The following is a 20480-nucleotide window of genomic DNA, read 5'->3' on the forward strand; positions in this document are numbered from 1 at the left end:
CGTCATAATCATCACATCCTATATCACTTTTTTTCCTCCATGTCCACCATTTGAAATTGTAAACCCATTTGCAAAATTGATATATTTATTGTAAGCAATAACTGATCATATCATTTGTGATCATTAACATTGTAGAAGTCATAGTTATTATTTATCTCCCCCTAAATTGTAAAGTACTAGAAACCTTCAGGGACACTATACGTCCACAGGGTAGAAACTCAACTACCTCAGATCCATACTATTAGACGGGTAGACATAAAACAACATGAAAAAGCAAGGGAACAAATCACCCCAAATAAACCAAGATACTTCATAAGAGAATTTATCAACACCATGGTGGAAGAAATGTCAGAGAAGGAGTTTGGAATGTACATAGTTAAACTAATCTGTAAAAGTAAAGGATGGTACAAGGAGTGAAATCAGAGAGAAAATAAAGTGGTATATCACTTCAATAAAGAGACAAAGACTCTGAAAAAAAAGCCAAAATCCTCAAAATGAAGGAATAAATAAATCAAAATTAAAAATTAAAAGGCAAATAAACCAAATTAAAAATTAAAAAGACACCAACAGACTAGACCACTTGGAAGACAACCTCAGGCAATGAAGACAAAATATATATCCATGAAAACAAAGTTGACCATGAAGAAAAAACGTTAAGAGACCATGAACATAACTTACAAGAAATATGGGATAACCTGAAAAGACCAAATTAAGATTTATTGGGATAGATGAAAGTACAGAGAAACAAACAAAGGAATGACAATCTTTTCATAAAGTAATACCACAATATTTCCCAAAACCTTAAGATGAAATGGAAAATCAAATATATGAGGCTTATAGGACCCCAAATATACAAAATTACAACAGACCTATACCAAGACACCTTATACAAAAATGCCTAACATACAGAATGGATAGAATTGTAAAGGCTACCAGAGAAAAATGACCAGTAACATGTAGAGAGGAAATCAATCTGGATATCAGCTGGTCTCTCAACCCAGAACCTCAAAGGTAGGAGCTCTGGAATAATACATATCAAACTCCAAAAGAAAATGGATACCAGTCTAAGAACACTATGCCCAGGAAAAGTAAACACTGGAATTGATGAAACTTAAAAACTCTCATGATAAAAAAAAAGTTAAAAGAATGCACAACTAGAAAGCCTGCCCCTACAAAACATACTCAACAAGATATTTCATAAAGAAGAAGCGAAAAAACAGCAAAGGAAGAACTACATTAAAAGAATAGTGACTCAATGGAGAAACAAATTCAAATTAAAAACTTAAATAAGTCAAAATTGATGGGGAATAAAAATTATATCTCAACAATAACATTGAATGTAAATGGCCTAAACTCATCAATCTGGCATAATGGATTAAAATACAAAACCCAACAATATGCTACCTCCAAGAGACTCACCTCATAGGCAAAGACATCCACAGACTGAAGGTAAAAGGATAGAAAAAAACATCATTCAGATGGACCTCATAAACAGCAGGAGTTTCTATCCTCATATCAGATAAAGTGGACTTTAAGCCAAGTTAATCAGAAGGCACAAACAAGGACATTTCATACTGCTGAAAGGAATTATACACCAACAAGACATAACAATTGTCAATATTTATGCCCCAAACAATGGAGCATCTATGTACATCAAACAAACCCTTCTCAAACACAAGAAGAAAATAGGCCACAACATATTAATACTGGGTGACTTTAACATGCCTCTCTCACCACTGGATAGATCCTCCAAACAAAAACTAAATGAAGTTATACAATTAATAATTTAGACTTAACAGACATATATAGAATATTTCATCCATTAATAAGTGAATATACTTTCTTCTCAGCAGCACATGGATTCTTCTCTAAAATAAGCCATATCTTAGGTCACAAAGCAACTCTTATCAAATACAAAAAATAGAGGTAATACCTTGCATCCTATAAGATCATAATGGAAAGAAATTAGAAATCAATGATAAAATAAAAAATAGAAACTTCTCTTACCTGGAGGTTAAATAATGCACTATTGAATGATGAATGCATAGCAGAAGAAATCAGGGATAAAATTTAAAAAAATACTTAGAGGTAAATGAGGATATTGATACAACATATCAAAATCTCTGGGACACTATGAAGGCAGTGCTAAGAGGAAAGTTCATTACATTGAACTCATTAATTAACAGAATAGAAAATCACCAAATAAATGATATAACATTACATCTCAAAGCACTAGAAAAAGAAGAACAAATCAATACCAAACATAGTAGGTGATAGGAAATAATTAAAATCAGAGCTAAAATCAATGAAATTGAAACAAAAGAAAAAAATCTAAAAATTTGACAAAACAAAAAGTTGGTTATTTAAGAAAATAACAAATTGATAAACCCTAACAAAAAGAAAGAGAAAACTCAAATTACTAAAGTTCACAATTAAAAAAATAAATATCACTACTGAGACTACTGAAATACATATGATAATCAGAACCTATTTTGAAAATTTATACTGCAATAAAATAGAAAATCTTGAAAATATTGAGAAACTTCTAGAGACATACAATCTGCCCAAATTGAATTATAAGGACATAAAAAATTTAAACAGATTAATTTCAAGCAATTAATTTGAAGATATCATCAAAAGCCTACCAAGAAAGAAAAGCTAAGATCAGATGGATTCTCAGCTGAGTTCTACCAGACCTTCAAAAAAGAACTAATACCAATCTTTCTCAAATTATTCCATGAATTAGAAAAGGAGGGAAAGCTTCCAAACTCATTCTATGAAGTTAGTATCAACCTGATACCAAAACCAGAGAAAGACAAATCAAGAAAAGAAAATTTCAGACCAATATTCCTGATGAACATAGAAGCAAAAATTCTTAATGAAATACTGGCAAATTGTATATATTGAAAAGATAATGCACCATGATCAAGTGGTGTTTATCCCAAGGATGCAAGCTTGTTTCAATATATTGAAATCAATAAATGTAATTCATCACATCAATAGACTTAAAGATAAGAATCACATGATTATCTCAATAGATATAGAAAAAGCATTTGACAAAACACAGCACCCCTTCATGTTCAAAGCACTAGAAAAACTAGGGATAGTAGTAACATATCTCAACATTGTAAAAGCTATTCATGCAAAAACCAAGGCATCATTCTAAATGGAGAAAAATTAAACCATTCCTTCTAAAAACTGGAACAAGACAGGGATACCCTCTTTTACCACTTCTATTCAGCATATCCTGGAAACTCTAGCCAGAGCATTTAGACAGAAGAAAGAAATTAAAAGGATGTGAATGGGAAAAAAAGAACTCAAAATGTACCTACTTCCTCATGACATGATCCTATATTTAGATGACCCAAAAAACTCCATCAGAAAACTTCTTGAACTCATAAACAAATTCAGCAAAGTATCAGGATATAAAATTAACACCCACAAATCAATTGTGTTTCTATACATCAATGATGAATCCACTGAAAGAGGAATTAGAAAAACTATCCCATTCACAATAACATCAAAGAAAATAAAATATTTGGGTATCAAACAAAAGAGATGAAAAACCTCTTTTTTGTTGTTGTTGATAATGCTGCTGCTGCTGCTGCTGATGATGATGATGATGGGATTGCAATTATCATATTAACTTAAAATGATCTAGTTAGAATTAATGCCAACTAATTCTTGCAGTTTCTCCTAAATAATTATGTTCCTTTTCACCTATTTTATATTATTACAGGCTATAAATTACATTTTATACATTGTATTCCTTTAGAATATAGTTATAATTACTGCTTCATGCAGTTGTCATTTAAAACAGATGGAAGGATAAATTACGTACAAAACATACTTTATATTGTGTTTTACATTTTCCTATGTGGATTCCTTTACCAATGCTCTCCTCCTCCTCCCCCTCCCCCTCCTCCTTCTCCTCTTCCTCCTCTTCTTCTTTTCTCCTTCTTCTTTAGAATTCAAGATGTTGTCCAGTATACTTTCATTTATTCTTCAGGGACTTCTTCTAGTAATTCTTTTAGGACTGAGGATATAGCTCAATGATAGAGCTCCTGCCTATCATAGGCAAGGCCTTGTGTTTAATCCCCAGCCCTTCAAAAAAATAAAAATTTAAGTAATATTTGTAGGGACTGCTTAATGGTAATGAACTCCTTCAGCTTTTGTTTACTTAGTAATGTCTTAATTTATTCCTAATTTTTAAGGAATTTTCCACATATAGAATTTTTCTTTCAACACCTTATATATGTCATCCCATTGCATTCTGACCTTCACAGTTTCTGGTGAGAAATTAGCTGCATATCTAATTGAAGATCCCTGTATGTTAACAATTTACTTCTTCCTTGCTGCTTTCAAGATTCTCTTGGCCTGTGGCTTTCAAAAGTTTGATTACAATGTGTCTTACTATGAATCTCTTTGAATTGACCTTATTTGGCGTTTGTGAGGACCCTTGGATATGTAGATTCATGTTTTTTTCATCAGATTTGGGGGATTTTCTGCCATTATTTCTTTAAATATTTGTTCTGGCTCCCTCTCCATCTCCCTCCCTCTCCTTTATAGAACTCCTATAATATTTATATTGTTCTAATTAATGGTTCCCCACAGATCCCTTAGGCTCTATACACATTTTTTTCTGTCTCTTCTCTTTCTACTCCCCAGACTAGATAATTTCAATGGTTCTATCTTTATGTTTGTTGATCCTTTCTTCTTCCTCTTCCAGTCTGCTATGAACACTTCTACTTAGTTTTTCTTTTCAATTATTGTACTTTTCAGCTCTGAATTTCTTCTCAATTCCTTTTTTATACTTTCTACACCTTTGCTGATATTATTATTTATGTTGATAGAGTATGTTCCTTATTTCCTTTTCCTATTTGCTATTTTTTTCCTTTGGTTAGTTAAGCATTTTTAAGATAATTGTTTTAAAGACTTTGATAATCTGATATCTAAACAGCCTCTGGGATAATGTCTATCAATTTACCTTGTTCCTTTGAGTAGGCTATACTTCCCTGTTTCTTTGTATGCTTTGTAGTTTCTTTTGTTATTGAAATTATACTTATTATTATTATATTACTGATAGCTTCAGCAGTACATTGAAAATGTTTAGATACATTTTCAAACATTTTTTTCTGAGAGCAGTATTCCTTTTCATGTATGGTCTCTGTTCCTTCATTCATGTTCAACTAATATTTTGACAGATATTTCCCTGATGCCAACAGCTTTGGAAAGAAAAAAACAGAAAAACAAGAAAAATCCACAGAAGACAAAATTAAAAATTTCTTCCAGTCTTTTCAGATTGGCTCTTCACCAGGATACTCCATTGAAACTTAGCTGGGACGCCACCAAGGAATTTTTCCATATATAGGATTTGTGGAAATAGGGCTGAAACTAGGGGAAAGTAGGGTCTTTTATGGCTTTTTTTTTTGAGCATGCATCTTGCCTTGATCATGTATGTGGCTTTCTAAATTCCATCACTCACATGAATACTTTTAGATATATCCAAAGGAAACTGCCCCAGATTTTGCTTCCAGAGCTAAGCAATCTACTGTATTTCTCAATTTGTAAGCTTCTGCCCAGGCATCTGTAATTTGTCAGATTCCCTCAGAGTTTTCAAACAATAACCACCACTTTTTCAGCCTGTGTTCTGAGATAGCCAAAACAAAAAAAAGGATCTTGTGTCAGTCCTTCAGTTATCCCCTATACAAGTTTAACAGAAACACACAATAATTTACAAGTAAGATCTACTCTTCTCCCTCTCAAACTAGGGACTAATTTTAAGACCTTAGTCTGCCATCTCCTGACTGCCATCATGCTGAGTAAGGAGTGAGAAAAGTACAAGTAAAAATGCCACAAACTTTCCTATTTCCCAGTTATCTTGTACTTGATTCAGCATTTGCTTGGTTGCTAAAGTCTTTAACTGGTTTTCTGAGTTCTGGCAATTTTTTTTTTTTTTTTCTGAGAGATTCTGCTTGTTTTCCAACATTTCTGTAGGAGAACAAGAACATGGAACTTTCCATTTTGCCATTTTGATGAAATTGTTCCTGTGTAGTAAGTTACTATTTTAGGGATTTTATTGAATTCATAGATCAATGGCAGGGGTGGGGGTCATCTTAATATTGTTGTTTTCTAATCCATAAACATTGACTGTCTCTCAATGAATCTAAATCTTCTTTAATTTCCTTCAGTAATATTTTTTATTGTTTAGTTATATCTCACACTTATATCTTCTCACTTATATCTTCTATTAAGTTTAATCCTATAAATTTGATTATAGATGCTTTTGTGAATGGAAATGTTTTTTTTTTAATTTTATTTTCAGATGACTCATTACTAGAATACATAAAGACAATTGATTTTGGGTGTTGATTTGTAATACTCTTTATTCACAGATATGACTGTCTACTTGGAAAAAAATTAAAATCCCAGTAAAATACCTGAACTAATAAGTGAATTTAACATTATGCTAAGTAATGGAATGGGTCCACTGATGTGATATGCTTGGAAAGGAAAAAGTATAGTAACAGAAAACCAATCAGTGATTACAAGTTGCTGGTGGAGATATGGAGGGGATACAGGTGAAAAAATAGAAATGCTCCATATCTTGATTGTGCTAGTGGTGCATAATTTAATTTATTTGACATGACTAATAGATATACATGCTATTTTTGTAAAATTATTAAAATATATAATTAAAATACATAAGATAATAGTGTTGAGTATTATGCAAACAACACTGTTTACAATGCATTGTGACATAAAAGAATGACAAAACAAGATTTATACTGTGGGCACAACTATGTAAAAAGACATTTAAAAAACTAGAAGTAAATACAGTTAAATGCAAATGGATAGCAATTATTGTGTTATGGTCATTTTTTTCAATCAATTTCCAAATTTAAGCAATACATTTTTGCTTTGCAATAATAAAATATAGTCACCAATTCATAACAGATATAAATGCTGTCTTACAATAATTTATCTTACTTAATCTTATTTTTTTAATATTTTATTTTTTAGTTACAGTTGGACCCAATACCTTTATTTTATTTACTTATAATTATATGGTGTTGAGGATCAAACCCAGGGCCTCACAGGTGCTAGGGGAGTGCTCTACCGCTGAGCCACAACCCCAGCCCCTATCTTCATGAATTTTCGTGTCATCCTTGCTCAGGGTCCATACTAATCTTCTCTGTATCGTTCCAATTTTAGTATATGTGCTGCCGAAGCAAGCACCCCAGCCCCTATCTTACTTTAAAAAATTCTCTCAAATTTTCTTCCCTATCTAACTTGCCATTAAATACATTATTGCTAAGTGGAAAACTGAAAGGTAATTAATTAATTTGAAATGGAAATTTTTAAGATAAATTATTTTCCTTGACTTGGAACAATTAGCAGAATAAAATGCATTTCCATTAATCAGAAATAAATCTTTCTATACATCATGGACCAAAAGTATATAATTTAAGTTTTTCAGTCTGACAGCCAATTGTATTTATCTATTATTTCCTGCATGCTGTTTTAAGATAAAAGGGAACATCAATAAAAACTTATCTGAGATTTGAGATTCAAAATTGCTATATTAATTCAGCAAAGAGAATGCCAAAGGGGGGGGGGGCATGTAAAATATCATGTTTACTTTGTTTATGAAGAAAATTTACATATTGACCAAAAAAGGGTTCATCTTGAACTTAGAAATTTTGTTTTGTGTCATTCCAATTATGGATAGAATGTATTTCTTTAGATTAGGTGTATTCAGGCAGTAAAGGGATCAAAGTCCCCAGCCAGGTCAGACAGAGGGCAGCCCTGAGAAGTATCCATCAGATTTCTAGGACTGGAGATACAGAGGAGCCCAAGGTCTCAAAGCCAAGGGTCAGGATACCACTAGAGTGAAGTCTGTTTTCTCTTCTTGTTGTTGATTCCCTGTAGTCGAAGACCTTTGTCAAATCAGATAAAAATCATGACTAATCACACTGATGATTAAATGTCAAGTATTTTCTTTAACTTGCCATTAAATACATTATTAATTACAAGAAACCAATAAGATGCAAAGAACCACACATATATGGACAATTAAGAATCCTGCACTGAATTTACAAATTGGTGCATAACTGGACAATGCATCCCACAGTCACAGTGCAATTTTATTTCAAGAGATGAGAATAATTTGCTTTATTATCAGTTTTATAATCAGTTGCAAACAATAAAAAGATGTAGATAACCTGGAAAGGTCCCAGATATCACTTGGCTTCCCATAGAAGACAACAGTAATCTTCATAGTCCTTGCAAAATTTTTCACAACTTTTCCCCCATTACCCTTCATCTTTGAGGTAGGGAGCATCTGATGTGGCTCCCAATAAACTGCTTCCTGGTGTTCACACTCTTGTTTAATCTCATCCTCTTGGATGTTAGCTGAACCTAGTGACACATTTCTATCAGACAGAATAAAGTATTCATGCCTAGTCCACAAGAAATACATCCCAAGACCCTTAGTGGATGCCTAAAACCACAGAGAGTACTGTATATACTACTGATACATACATGTCTATGATAAAGATTAATTTGCAAATTAGACACAATAAGAGATTAACAATGGTAATAATAACAAAGTAGAACAATTATAACAATAAACTGTAAGTTATGTGAAAATGGTCTTTCCTTCAACGTATCTCACTGTACTTTACTCACCCTTTTTCTTTGATGATGTGAGATAATTCAATGTCTGTGTGATAAGATGAAGTTGGGTGAATGACGGAGGCATTGTGACAGTGTCAGGCTACCACATGTGATTTAATTAATTCAAGCATTGCAGTTCAGTGGCAATGGACCTGATAACTGAGACGACTCTCAAGTGACTAATGGGCAGGCATCGTACAGTGTGGATATGTGATTGACATCCTTCGGGGGAGACACAGTGAGATTTGATCACACTACTCAGAACAGCACGCAACTTGAAACTTATGAGCTGTTGATTCCTGAAATTTTCCATTTAATTTTTTCAGTGAAACCAAAAATAACAGGAGATGGGAAGTCTACAGCGCAGCAAAAGTGATGGGTGTCGGGGCTGGGTTGTGGCTCAGTGGTAGAGTGCTCATCTCATATGTGTGAGGCCCTGAGTTTGTTCCTGGGAACCACATAAAAATTAAAAAATAAAAATAAAAAAGTATTTTGTCCATCTACAATTAAATATATATATATATATATATATATATATATATATATATATATTTTTTTTTTTTTTTTTAAGTTATGGGTATCACATCTGTGATTCAGTTATATGAGACTGTTTCTCATACCTCCCTTGCTGAAATGGCAGCCTTAAGCTGAGAGTAAGCAAGGAACAGAAGCTGTCAGCCCACTAGCCCAAGAGGTGCTGAATCTGGCCATCAACCAAATGAGTATGAAAGCAGATTCTTCCCTAGTTGAAACTTGAGATGCTGTGTCCCTAACTGACAACTTGTTCACAATTGGTAAGACCCTGAGCAAAGGACCCAGCTAAACCATGCCCAGACTCCTGACCCACAAAACTGCAAGAAAATGCACGTATATTGTTTTCCACTGGTAAATTTTGGAGTAATTTGCTACATGGCAATGGATAACTAATACATTCTCCCTTCCTTCTTCTTACAAATCTGTATCCTGCCTTGTTTCACAAAGATTTAACAGCATTAAGATAACACTTACTAATCCATATGTTCAATAAACTGTTAATAACATAACTGATCCAAGGAATCAACTCTGGGTTTCCTGTGAGTCCCAGAACAAAGGGGACACCACAGGCTATTACCTTTGCCTATTTCATTCCTGCACTAAACCAAGCATCAGGTGAACAGGTGGCAAGAGAGCTGCTCTCTGAGAGCTAAAAAAAATATTATTACACCCTTGTATGGTTTGGATATGAAGTATCCCCCAAAATATCCCATGTGTTAGATAATGCAGGATTGGTCAGAGGTGAAATGATTAGATTTTGAGAGCTGAAAATTCATCATAATTATATTAATTATATTCAATTATAATCAAAGATAATGTTCTCCAGTTCTATCCATTTTCCTTCAGATGACATGATTTTATTCTTCTTTATGGCTGAATAAGATGATGGTGTGTGTGATTTTAATGGACTACTGGGAGGTCAGGCATGGTTGAAGGAAGAAGGTCACTGGGGGCATGCCCTTGGGGGTTATATTTTGTCCTTGGCTCTCACTCTCTCTTTTTCTCTTTTTTCTGGCTGCCATGAACTGGGCAGCCTTCCTCTGCCACACACCCTTTCTACCATAATAGTCTGCCTCACCTCAGGTCTGGAGCAATGGGCCAGTTGTGGACTGAACCTCTGAAACTGTGAGCCCATAATGAACTTTTATTCCTCTAAGTTGTTCTTGTCAGGTGTTTTGATCATAGTGATAAAAAGCTGACTGACCTATACCCCCAAGGGACCTTTTCAACACAATTTTAAGCAATCTACTTGCAGCATCTCACAGCGTTGTTTGATTTGCTCATTCTCTTCAAAACCAAACTTGTAATAAACTAGTTAAATCCACAGAGACTAAAGGATTTGCTGGGATTTGCATACCTAACAACTCCCACTTTGTTTGCCTGCACTAGGGTTAAAAGACTTATACATCTTATGGCTCAAGTAAGAATTTGTTCTTTCAAATTTTCCACTTACTTTCATGAATAAGAAGGGAAAATGTAATAAAGCCCTTAAGTAACCTTTAGACTATGCTGGGACCCTGCATTCACAGCCATCAGGCAACACAGCCACATGGGTGTCCAGGAGTGTGTCATTTGGGGGGTGCTTGAGGGGCTTACCTAGGTGTACATGTGAGTCACAGCCTATGTCCTCACAAACATACCAGCTGACCCTTCTCCTGAGAGCCCACGCCATGGTTGGACTGAGCCAACACAATTTTCTCGGGTTCTGCTGTGAGCTGCCTGGAGGTTTCTGGTTCACTGCTGCTCCACCTCCTGGAAGTGCTGCTGCTCCTGTGTGTTCACACCGGCAGGCATAGGGGGCACCCTTAAGTGGGGCCCCACTCCTTGAAGGCCTCCTCAAAGAAGGGGTCTTCAGCCATGACCATTGCCTCCTGGTTGGCATCACCATCTGAGCCCAGTCAGCTGGTCCCCAGCCTCCATTCCCTACCCCAGCACTCCTGTTGGGAGTGAGTCAAGCTGTGACTCAGCAGTGGGCCCTTCTGCCCTAATGGGGACAGCCCCCAGGCCAACTCCCTGACACTCTACCTACTTTCTGTCCTGTTCTTGGAGAAGGTGGAAACTTCTCGCTTCGGGCTCACATGGGGACAGAGAGGCCTGGGAGAGCCTTCTGATCTGACTGCTCCAGCAGGTAGCTGCCACAGCCATCAGACATGGGCAGGAGCACACTCAGGGCCCCCAAACTCATCTGCCACAAAAAGTAAGGTAAAGAATTTGGAGAATGCAGCCAGGCATGGTGGCACATGCCTGTAATCCCAGTGACCTGGAAGGCTGAGGAAGGAGGATCGTGAGTTCGGAGCCAGCCTCAGCAACTTAATGAGGCTCTAAGCAACATAGCAAAGACCCTGTCTCTTAAATAAAATATAAAGAGGGGTATGGATGTGGCTCAGTGGATAAGTGCCCCTGGGTTCAATCCCTAGTACAAAAAAGAAAAAAAAAAAAAAGAATTTGGATTTTGGTTTGTCTGGCTTTTTTGCAGCAAAGCCTTTTCCTCAAAATTGGGGGCTGGACAATCCTGATGCCCTCTGCCTACCACCTACACCCCCCCACACACACACACACACATACTCACTCACACAGCACACACCAGATCCCCAATGGTACTTTGGACCCCATCTCTTCCTACCAGGAGTTCCAGCTATCGGATGTCTCTTTCAGCCTTTGCCATTTCTTTCTCATTCTGACTCTCATGAGTAGAAGCAACAGCACTCAGTGTTCAGGCTGTCAAACCTTCATGGTCCTACTGCCTATCCTCCAACTGCCATATGACTCTTCTGTCCTCTCCCCTTGACTCAGCCCACAGCGTTCCCAGGTCTTCAAGTGTAAATCCAAAGTCCAGTGTGTCCAGTACAGTGAGTTGCCAGCCTCACACCCAGTTCTATCCAACCTGAGCCACGGCCCTTCATTCCTCTCCTTTCACCTCCTATCATGAGCAAGCTATGCCATCAACACAGACCAAACACAATTCCACAATGTCGGAATTTATTGAATAACAACAGATTCACAAGCTACACCCCTTTCAGTGGTTGTAATTCACCAAATACTTATGGGTCACCTGATAGTCAGAAGCCCAGTGAACACAAGTTCTTTTATTCCATTCCAATCTTAATTTTTAACATCTACAACACTCAAGTCACACATCATCCTTCACATAAAGATACACACACACATCATAGACTAAGAATATGCTAAGGCAGCCTTACCATAAGGTTACAGGGTACTGCTCATGACAACTGTCCAGGTGACAGGGTCAGGAGGACACCATGTCTAATCTTGGTGGGCTCCTCCTTCTACAGGTCTTAGGTGAGGGGGTTACATCTGGTGAGGTTGATAAGCTCCTGTGTCTGGTGTTTCTGATATGATTTGAGATGCCCCTGTGTCTAGGTGTGCCTTTGTTTGATAAGTTGGCACATAAGTTATTTATCAATTTGTGTGGGCAGATGGTGGTTGCTTACTTGTATGAACAAGATATAGAGTCATTCTACCTTGGCCCTTGTGCTCAAAATGGAGTAACTCATGGCAAACCACTGCTTTACAAAGGGGAATAATTCAGAGTTAGGCACAGACTGACAACTACTGCTGTTCTATATGTTATGGAGTAACTCAGAGCAGGGCACAGCCTGCTCTCCTCACCTATAATCCTGCAGGGTCATGTGATGATTGTGTTAGGAGACAAATCCATCATCACTTACCCATCAGTACAAACACACACACACACACACACACACACACACACACACAGCTAGAAGAGTAGTAAGTAACAACTGCCCGGACCAGGTGGGGAACCGCCACGGCCCAAGCACACTCAGGCCCAAAGGTGCCCTGCACTCTTCTGTCTCTTCTTCTGCTGGGATCGGTGCACTGGCCCCAGGCAGAGCCTTGGCTCAGCAGATTCAGTGGGAATTAGATGCTCACCAGCAGCTCCAACAGGTGTCCCCATGAAAGGGGCATCTCCCATGGCCACACTCCATCCCACCTAGCTCTTCCTCCTCTGTTAACCAGAAGAGGAAGGATGTGGCACCTTCTAGAAATTTGGAGAGAGGCTTCTTCCCTGAATTCACCTCTTTCTCCCCTCCTGACCAAGGCAGCCTCCATCCTCTCTAATAGGACCTCTGCAGAGGCCAGACCTGGTGACCTAGGGACATCAGCTAAATTGGGCCCCACAGAAGACTTGTGGTCTTTCTGAGGAGTGCATCCTGAGCATAACAGGCTAAATTTACCAAATAAAAATACAAGAGGCCCAGTTAAATTAACTACAAGTACTTCATTTTTATTTTTTACTATTAATTATGGTAAAATACACATAACAAATTTATCATCCTAATCATTTTAAGGTGAACTGTTCAGTGGCATAAAGTCCATTCATAATACTGTGCAGTCATCACCACCGTCCACCTCCAGTACTTGTTTTGCAAAACTGAAATTCTATATCTATTCAATAATTCCCTCCTGCCACATTCACAGCCCCTGGAAACCACAATTCAGATTCAACGTTCTGTCCTTATTAATTTGACTCTGGGTACCTCATATAACTGGAGTCATACAGAATTCCCTTTTGGCTTATTTCACTCAGCCTAATGTTCTCAAGGTTGCTCATGTGGCAATACGTGTCAGAATGTCCTTCCCTTCTTAAGACTGGCTAATAGTCTACTATGTGTATAAGCCACGTTTTGCTTATACATCCATGTACCTGGATACTGGGGTTGCTTTCACCTTTGGCTATTGTGAATCACACTGTTATAGACAGGAATGTATAGATCTTTCTTTGATAACCTGTGTCTTAGTCCATTTGTGCTCCTATAACAAAATGCCTTGGGCTGAAATTTATTTCTTACAGTTCCAGAGACTGGGAAGTCCAGGATCAAGGCATAAACATTCCGTGTCCAATGGGGAGCCTTCTTGTTGTGTCCTCATATGACAGAAGCACAAAAAGGACCTAGCTAGGTTCTCTCCATTCCTTTAAAGGTCAATGACCCCATTTAATGAGTGCTCCAACCTCATGACTTTATCATCTCCTAAAAGCCCATCTCTCAATACTGTCATGTTGGAGTTCATGAATTCTGTAGGGGACACAAACATACCAACCACAGCACCCTGTTTTCAATTCTTTGGGATATGTACCCAGATGTGGAATTGCATGATCGTACAGTAATTCCATTTGTTTTTGTTTTCTTTGTTTGGCACCAGGGATTGAACCCAAGGGCACTTAACTGAGCCACATCCCCAGCCCTTTTGATTTTTTTATTTTGAGACAAGGTCTCAATAAGTTGCTTAGGGCCTCACTAAGTTGCCAAGGCTGGCTTTGAACTCACAATCCTCTTGCCTCAGTCTCCTGAGCCACTGGGATTACAGGCGTGTGCCACCATGTCCAGCTTGCAATTCCACTTTTAATTTTAATTTAAAATTCCAATTTTAATTTTTTTATTGATTATTTAAAGCATTACATAGCTCATGATATATCATCTTTCATACATTTTACTCAAATTGTGTTTTGAACTCCCATTTTCACCCCAAATACAGATTGCAGAATCACATCTGTTACATATTCACATTTTTACATAATGCCATATTAGTGACTGTTGTATTCTGCTACCTTTCCTATCCCCTACTATCCCCCCTCCCCTCCCCTCCCCTCCCATCTTCCCTCTCTACCTCCCCTGCTGTTGTTCAATTCTCTCCCTTTTTTTCCCTCCCCCTTGCCCCTCATAACCTCTTATAATTTTATGTATCATTGAAGGTCTCCTACTATTTCCATGTGCTTTCCCTTCTCTCTCCGTTTCTCTCCCCCCATTCGTCTTTGCTTACTGTAGTCTTTTCCTCATGCTCTTCCTTCCTGTTCTGTTCTTAGTTGTTCTCTTTATATAAAAGCAGACATTTGGCATTTGTTTTTTAGGGCTTGGCTAGCTTCGCTTAGCATAATGTGCTCTAATGCCATCCATTTCCCTGCAAATTCTATGATTTTGTCATTTCTTAGTGCTGCATAATACTCCATTGTGTATAGATGCCACATTTTTTTATCCATTCATCTATTGAGGGGCATCTAGATTGGTTCCACAGTCTAGCTATTGTGAATTGTGCTGCTATAATCATTGATGCAGCCGTATCCCTATAGAGCGCTTTTTTAAGGTCCTCAGGGAATAGTCCAAGAAGGGCGATAGCTGGGTCAAATGGTGGATCCATTCCCAGCTTTCCCAGGAATCTCCATACTGCTTTCCAAATTGGCCTCACCATTTTGCAGCCCCACCAGCAGTGTACAAGTGTACCCTTTTCCCCACATCCCCGCCAACACTTATTGTTGTTTGACTTCATAATGGCTGCCAATCTTACTGGAGTGAGATGGTATCTTAGGGTGGTTTTGATTTGCATTTCTCTGATTGCTAGAGATGGTGAGCATTTTTTCATGTACTTGTTGATTGACTGTATGTCCTCCTCTGAGAAGTGTCTGTTCAGGTCCTTGGCCCATTTGTTAATTGGGTTATTTGTTATCTTATTGTTTAATTTTTTGAGTTCTTTGTACATTCTGGATATTAGGGCTCTATCGGAGGTGTGGGGGGTAAAAATTTGTTCCCAGGATGTAGGCTCTCTATTTACCTCTTTTATTGTTTCTCTTGCTGAGAAAAAACTTTTTAGTTTAAGTAAGTCCCATTTGTTTATTCTTGTTGTTAACTCTTGGGCTATGGGTGTCCTATTAAGGAATTTGGAGCCCGACCCCACAATATGTAGATTGTAGCCAACTTTTTCTTCTATCAGACGCAGTGTCTCTGATTTGATATCTAGCTCCCTGATCCATTTTGAGTTAATTTTTGTGGATGGTGAGAGAAAGGGATTCAATTTCATTTTATTGCATATGGATTTCCAATTTTCCCAGCACCATTTGTTGAAGATGCTATCCTTCCTCCATTGCATGCTTTTAGCCCCTTTATCAAATATAAGATAGTTGTAACTTTGTGGATTAGTCTCTGTGTCTTCTATTCTGTACCATTGGTCCACCTGCCTGTTTTGGTACCAGTACCATGCTGTTTTTGTTACTATTGCTTTGTAGTACAGTTTGATCTCTGGTATCGCTATGCCTCCAGATTCACACTTCCTGCTTAGAATTGCTTTTGCTATTCTGGGTCTTTTATTTTTCCAATTTTATTTTTCAATTAAAATTCCAATTTTAATTTTTTTGAGGAACCACCATACTGCTTTCCATGGTGCTGAGCCACTGTACATTCTCACCAACAGTCTGTGCACAGTGTTCCCATTTCTCCACACCCTCACCAGTACTTGTTATTTTCTGATTTTTGATAGAAGCCCTTCTAATTAGTGTAATAATACAGATGATCTTTTAATATAAGTAATTTTTCCTAAAGTAATCCTGAAATTCATCTGAAATTCAAATATAACTAGGCATCCTGTATTACATTTGGTGACCATGGCAGAACGTAGGGTACCATTCTGATCCTGCTATCTATTAATGAGATGTTAGCAGATTTGAGGTGATAGGTTTAGAGGAGTACATCCTCTGGGGCTTCCCCTCCTCAGAACCATGGGGACCTATATGGATGACCAGGTAAGGATTAAAAGCAAGTGGAGCACAGCCAGCCAGAAGGACCCCTATATCAGCCAGTGGCCAATCCAGCCCCACATGCAGAGTGCAGCCAAGACAAACAGCCCACCCAGCCTGCCACCCACATGGTGGGCATGAGGTTGTGTGTTTGTGTTCTGCAGCATTAGCTGATATACCAGGAAAACTCAGGGAAGGCCAGAAGAAAGGGTTCTAGCCACTGGCAGAAAGACAAACTAGTGGTATATTCATATAATGAATTTTTTTGCAAGCAGTTGGAAAGAACAAACAAGAGCTATAAGCATCATCATAAATAAATCTTAAAAACACTTTGGGCAAGCAGAACAACTCAAAGTTTTACCATTTCAAATGAGAGCACAAACATGCAGTAAAAGTCTGAGCACACACATCAGCAGGAGCCCCCTGGCAACAACATCCTGAGCAGGATTTATCACCCCTGGGGATGCGGGTTCCCAGATTTGCAGGGTAATGACTATGTTCTGACGCAGGCAGGCATAGACACTCAGAAGATGCTGCTTTTATCATTAAAAGGATATGTGAAACAAAAATTATGAATCTGAGATGTAAGCATTGACATGAAAAACTATTTATTGCCTTTACATCAGTAAACATTTAAATATTTATCAAAAATGTGTATTTTTATGATAACCCAGATTTTTCTGACATGAAAAACTAATAGTCAACTGATTTATTTGCTACATATATAGAAGTAAAGCATGTTCTAAGATATATATGTTTGTGTGTATGTGTGTGTGTGTGTGTGAATATATATATATATATATATATATACTCCCAAAACCATGGAGTACTTTAAATAACATGTGAAATGCAAGTTTTCATACCACAAGCTCCCTTTCCTATTTTTTTTAAAGAGAGAGTGAGCGGGGAGAGAGAGAGAGAGAGATAGAGAGAGAGAGAGAGAGAGAGAGAGAGAGAGAGAGAGAGAGAGAATTTTTTTAAATATTTATTTTTTAGTTATCGGCGGACACAACATCTTTGTTTGTATGTGGTGCTGAGGATCGAACCCGGGCCACACGCATGCCAGGCGAGCGTGCTACCGCTTGAGCCACATCCCCAGCCCCCCTATTTTTTTTATTCTTTGGATCTAAGTTTGTCCTATTTTAGAAATATCATTTATCCAAAAATGGGCCAGGAAAATGATCTAATACTGGAAAGATTCTGGCAAAAATTTTAGAAAGTCCCCCATACACACCCCCCCCCAAAAAAAAGAAAGAAAAGCAGGGGACCTATGTCCATAGAAATTCAGTAATTGTGAATTCCACATTTATAAGATAGATTATTTTTTAAACTCACCTCCCTTCTGTGAGAAATGAGTCCAAATCCTGTTGCTCAGGAGCCCAGCGGCTTTGCCCGGCAGCCTGGCTGGGGTAGGAGCTTGAGGAGTCTGCCCAGCTGTGTTGGTGATTTCTGGTGGTGGGTCTGGCAGTCCCCAGCCTCCCAGGGCCCGCAGAAGTTGGAGCAGATGTCTGATGTAGCTCCACCTCCAGTGCACCAGAAGCCAGCCTGCCATCTTTGTTCTCTAGATGCATGTTCTGTTGCCAGTCTTCTCTCTAGGATCAAAACCAGAAAGAAACTACTGTTGATGAAAAGTAGACTGGGAATATTGCATCTTGGGAAATCCGAACCACTGGATGGTACAATAGGAAGGTCACTTATAAAGAGGTCCTTCCAGTGTTCCACCATTTTAATATCACACAGAAAACAGTGTATGCTTTCTCCAAGGATAAACAGTTCAGTACATTTCATACTAGCAATGTTCAACAAGAGAGCATTAGTTAATTGACTATTCAACAACAGAGTTTTAGGTAAGTAAATTGTGAGATGTTCATGGTATGAAATATTGTGCAACCATAAAAATGATCTAAAGGGATATTTATTGATATTGGGAAATATTATGGATATGAAAATTACAACTGACACACTGTGATATTTTTGTTGAAGTAAATACATATTAGTTACATGCATAGAACAGAAAACCAAAAAGACACACCCTCCAAAACATAGCCACCTCTGGATGGTGAAGGTACAGATGATTGGGGGCTTTTTTCTTTGTCTACGCTCTGGTTTTTACACTTTTTGCATCTAGCAAATTAATATCTTTGAAATAATAATACCTGTTACAAGAATAAGAAAATGTACTCTACTTGGAAGGTTATGGTGTCCTACTTTCAAGCATTACTATTTTATTTTATATTTTACATTTTCCAGCCTCCCATAACCCAGCAAGGACCTTTGGTTTTGCAGCAGCCTGGTTCACTAACAAGCATTTTTGTTCTGAAGCCAAGGATCACTGTGCACTTTGACTGAATAGGATTTATACCATTGAGAAACAAAGGAATGTGCTGGGGCTAGGGTTAGCACAACACACACATCCATCACTCCCTGTTGCCTGATTTGTACACAACATTTGCAATACCCCATAAGCACAGGATTCCCATGGACCCAAGACTGGTGGGCATTCAGCAAGACTCAAAGGAAATACAGGTAATGTATGGGATGTCTACAGTTGAGTAGGCTGGTGCTACAGTTAGATCTAGAATGTCCCACAAAGGCCCATGTATGTTAAAGGCTTGGTCCCCAGTCCATGGTGCTATTGGTAGTTGGTAGAACCTGTAAGAGGTGAGGCCTCAAAGAAGTGATGGGACCCAACCCCATCTCTTTCCCTTTCTGGCCATGAGGTGAGCTGTTTTTCTCTGCCATATGCTCTGACCAATGGTGTACTACCCCAGACCCAAAGCAACAGGGCCAAATGATCATGGACTGAAACCTCTGAAACTTTGAGCCAAAATAAATCTTTTCTCGTGGTAAGTTGATTATCTCAGGTACAAGCTATTAGTGACAGAAAGCAATTAATGCACACAGAGCACTGACAGCCAAGAGGCCACACTTTCTAATAGAGCCAGAACTTATTTCAAATACAAAGACATTGGCACTGAAAGAAACCCAACTGAGCAGAGAAAACTACATCCTTCTTACTGTTGCTATTTCCCTGCTTTAACCAATCACATGCTGAAAATAGCTTACAAATCAGTAAGTCAATGGCACACAGTGGTAGAATGTACTTGTGTCAATCGTGAAATAAAAGCAATTGAATTAGATTTATGCAATGCTTCCACCATCTGGTAATACATATACACATATAAGCTCAAAAGACAAATCGTGTGATCTTATTGATTCCACATATGAGTTAATTGCTCTGATATTTGCATTTAAAACTGAAATTGTGGGCTGGGGATGTGGCTCAAGCGGTAGCGTGCTCGCCTGGCATGCGTGCAGCCCGGGTTCGATCCTCAGCACCACATACACACAAAGATGTTGTGTCCGTCAAAAACTGAAAGATAAATATTAAAAAAAACTCTCTCTCTCTCTCTCTCTCTCTCTCTCTCTCTCTCTCTCTCTCTCTCTCTTCATTTAAAAAAAACTGAGGGCTAGGGATATAGCTCAGTTGGTAGAGTGCTTGCCTAGCATGCACAAGACCCTGGGTTCAATCCCCAGCACCACAAAAAAAAAAAAAAAACTGAAATTGTACAATGTGAGGATGACAATTTCAAGGTCAGGAACAAAGTAAAGATGTCCCCTTACCACCCTTATTCAACATAGTACAGAAAATTCTAACCAGATAATATTAATATAATTCTAATTTTGTAGACATTGTTTTAAATTTTGTAATTTAACCTAT

At 37.9% G+C, this 20480-nt stretch overlaps 1 protein-coding gene across 1 annotated transcript in view; it reads right to left on the bottom strand.

Moving 5' to 3' along the window:
* The window catches only part of OCA2 (OCA2 melanosomal transmembrane protein), a gene marked incomplete at its 3' end in the record, with an annotated part of 367555 nt that overhangs the window by 339455 nt on the left and 7620 nt on the right, over positions 1-20480 (bottom strand). Inside the window, exon 2 of the mRNA XM_081289957.1 lies at positions 18095-18351. Coding sequence (XP_081146083.1) covers positions 18095-18330 — 236 coding nt within the window. The 5' untranslated portion in view covers positions 18331-18351. The remainder of the gene's footprint in view (positions 1-18094; positions 18352-20480) is intronic.

This window comes from Spermophilus citellus (assembly GCF_964194105.1).
Source record: "Spermophilus citellus genome assembly, chromosome: 4".
NCBI classification, from domain to species: domain Eukaryota; kingdom Metazoa; phylum Chordata; class Mammalia; order Rodentia; family Sciuridae; genus Spermophilus; species Spermophilus citellus.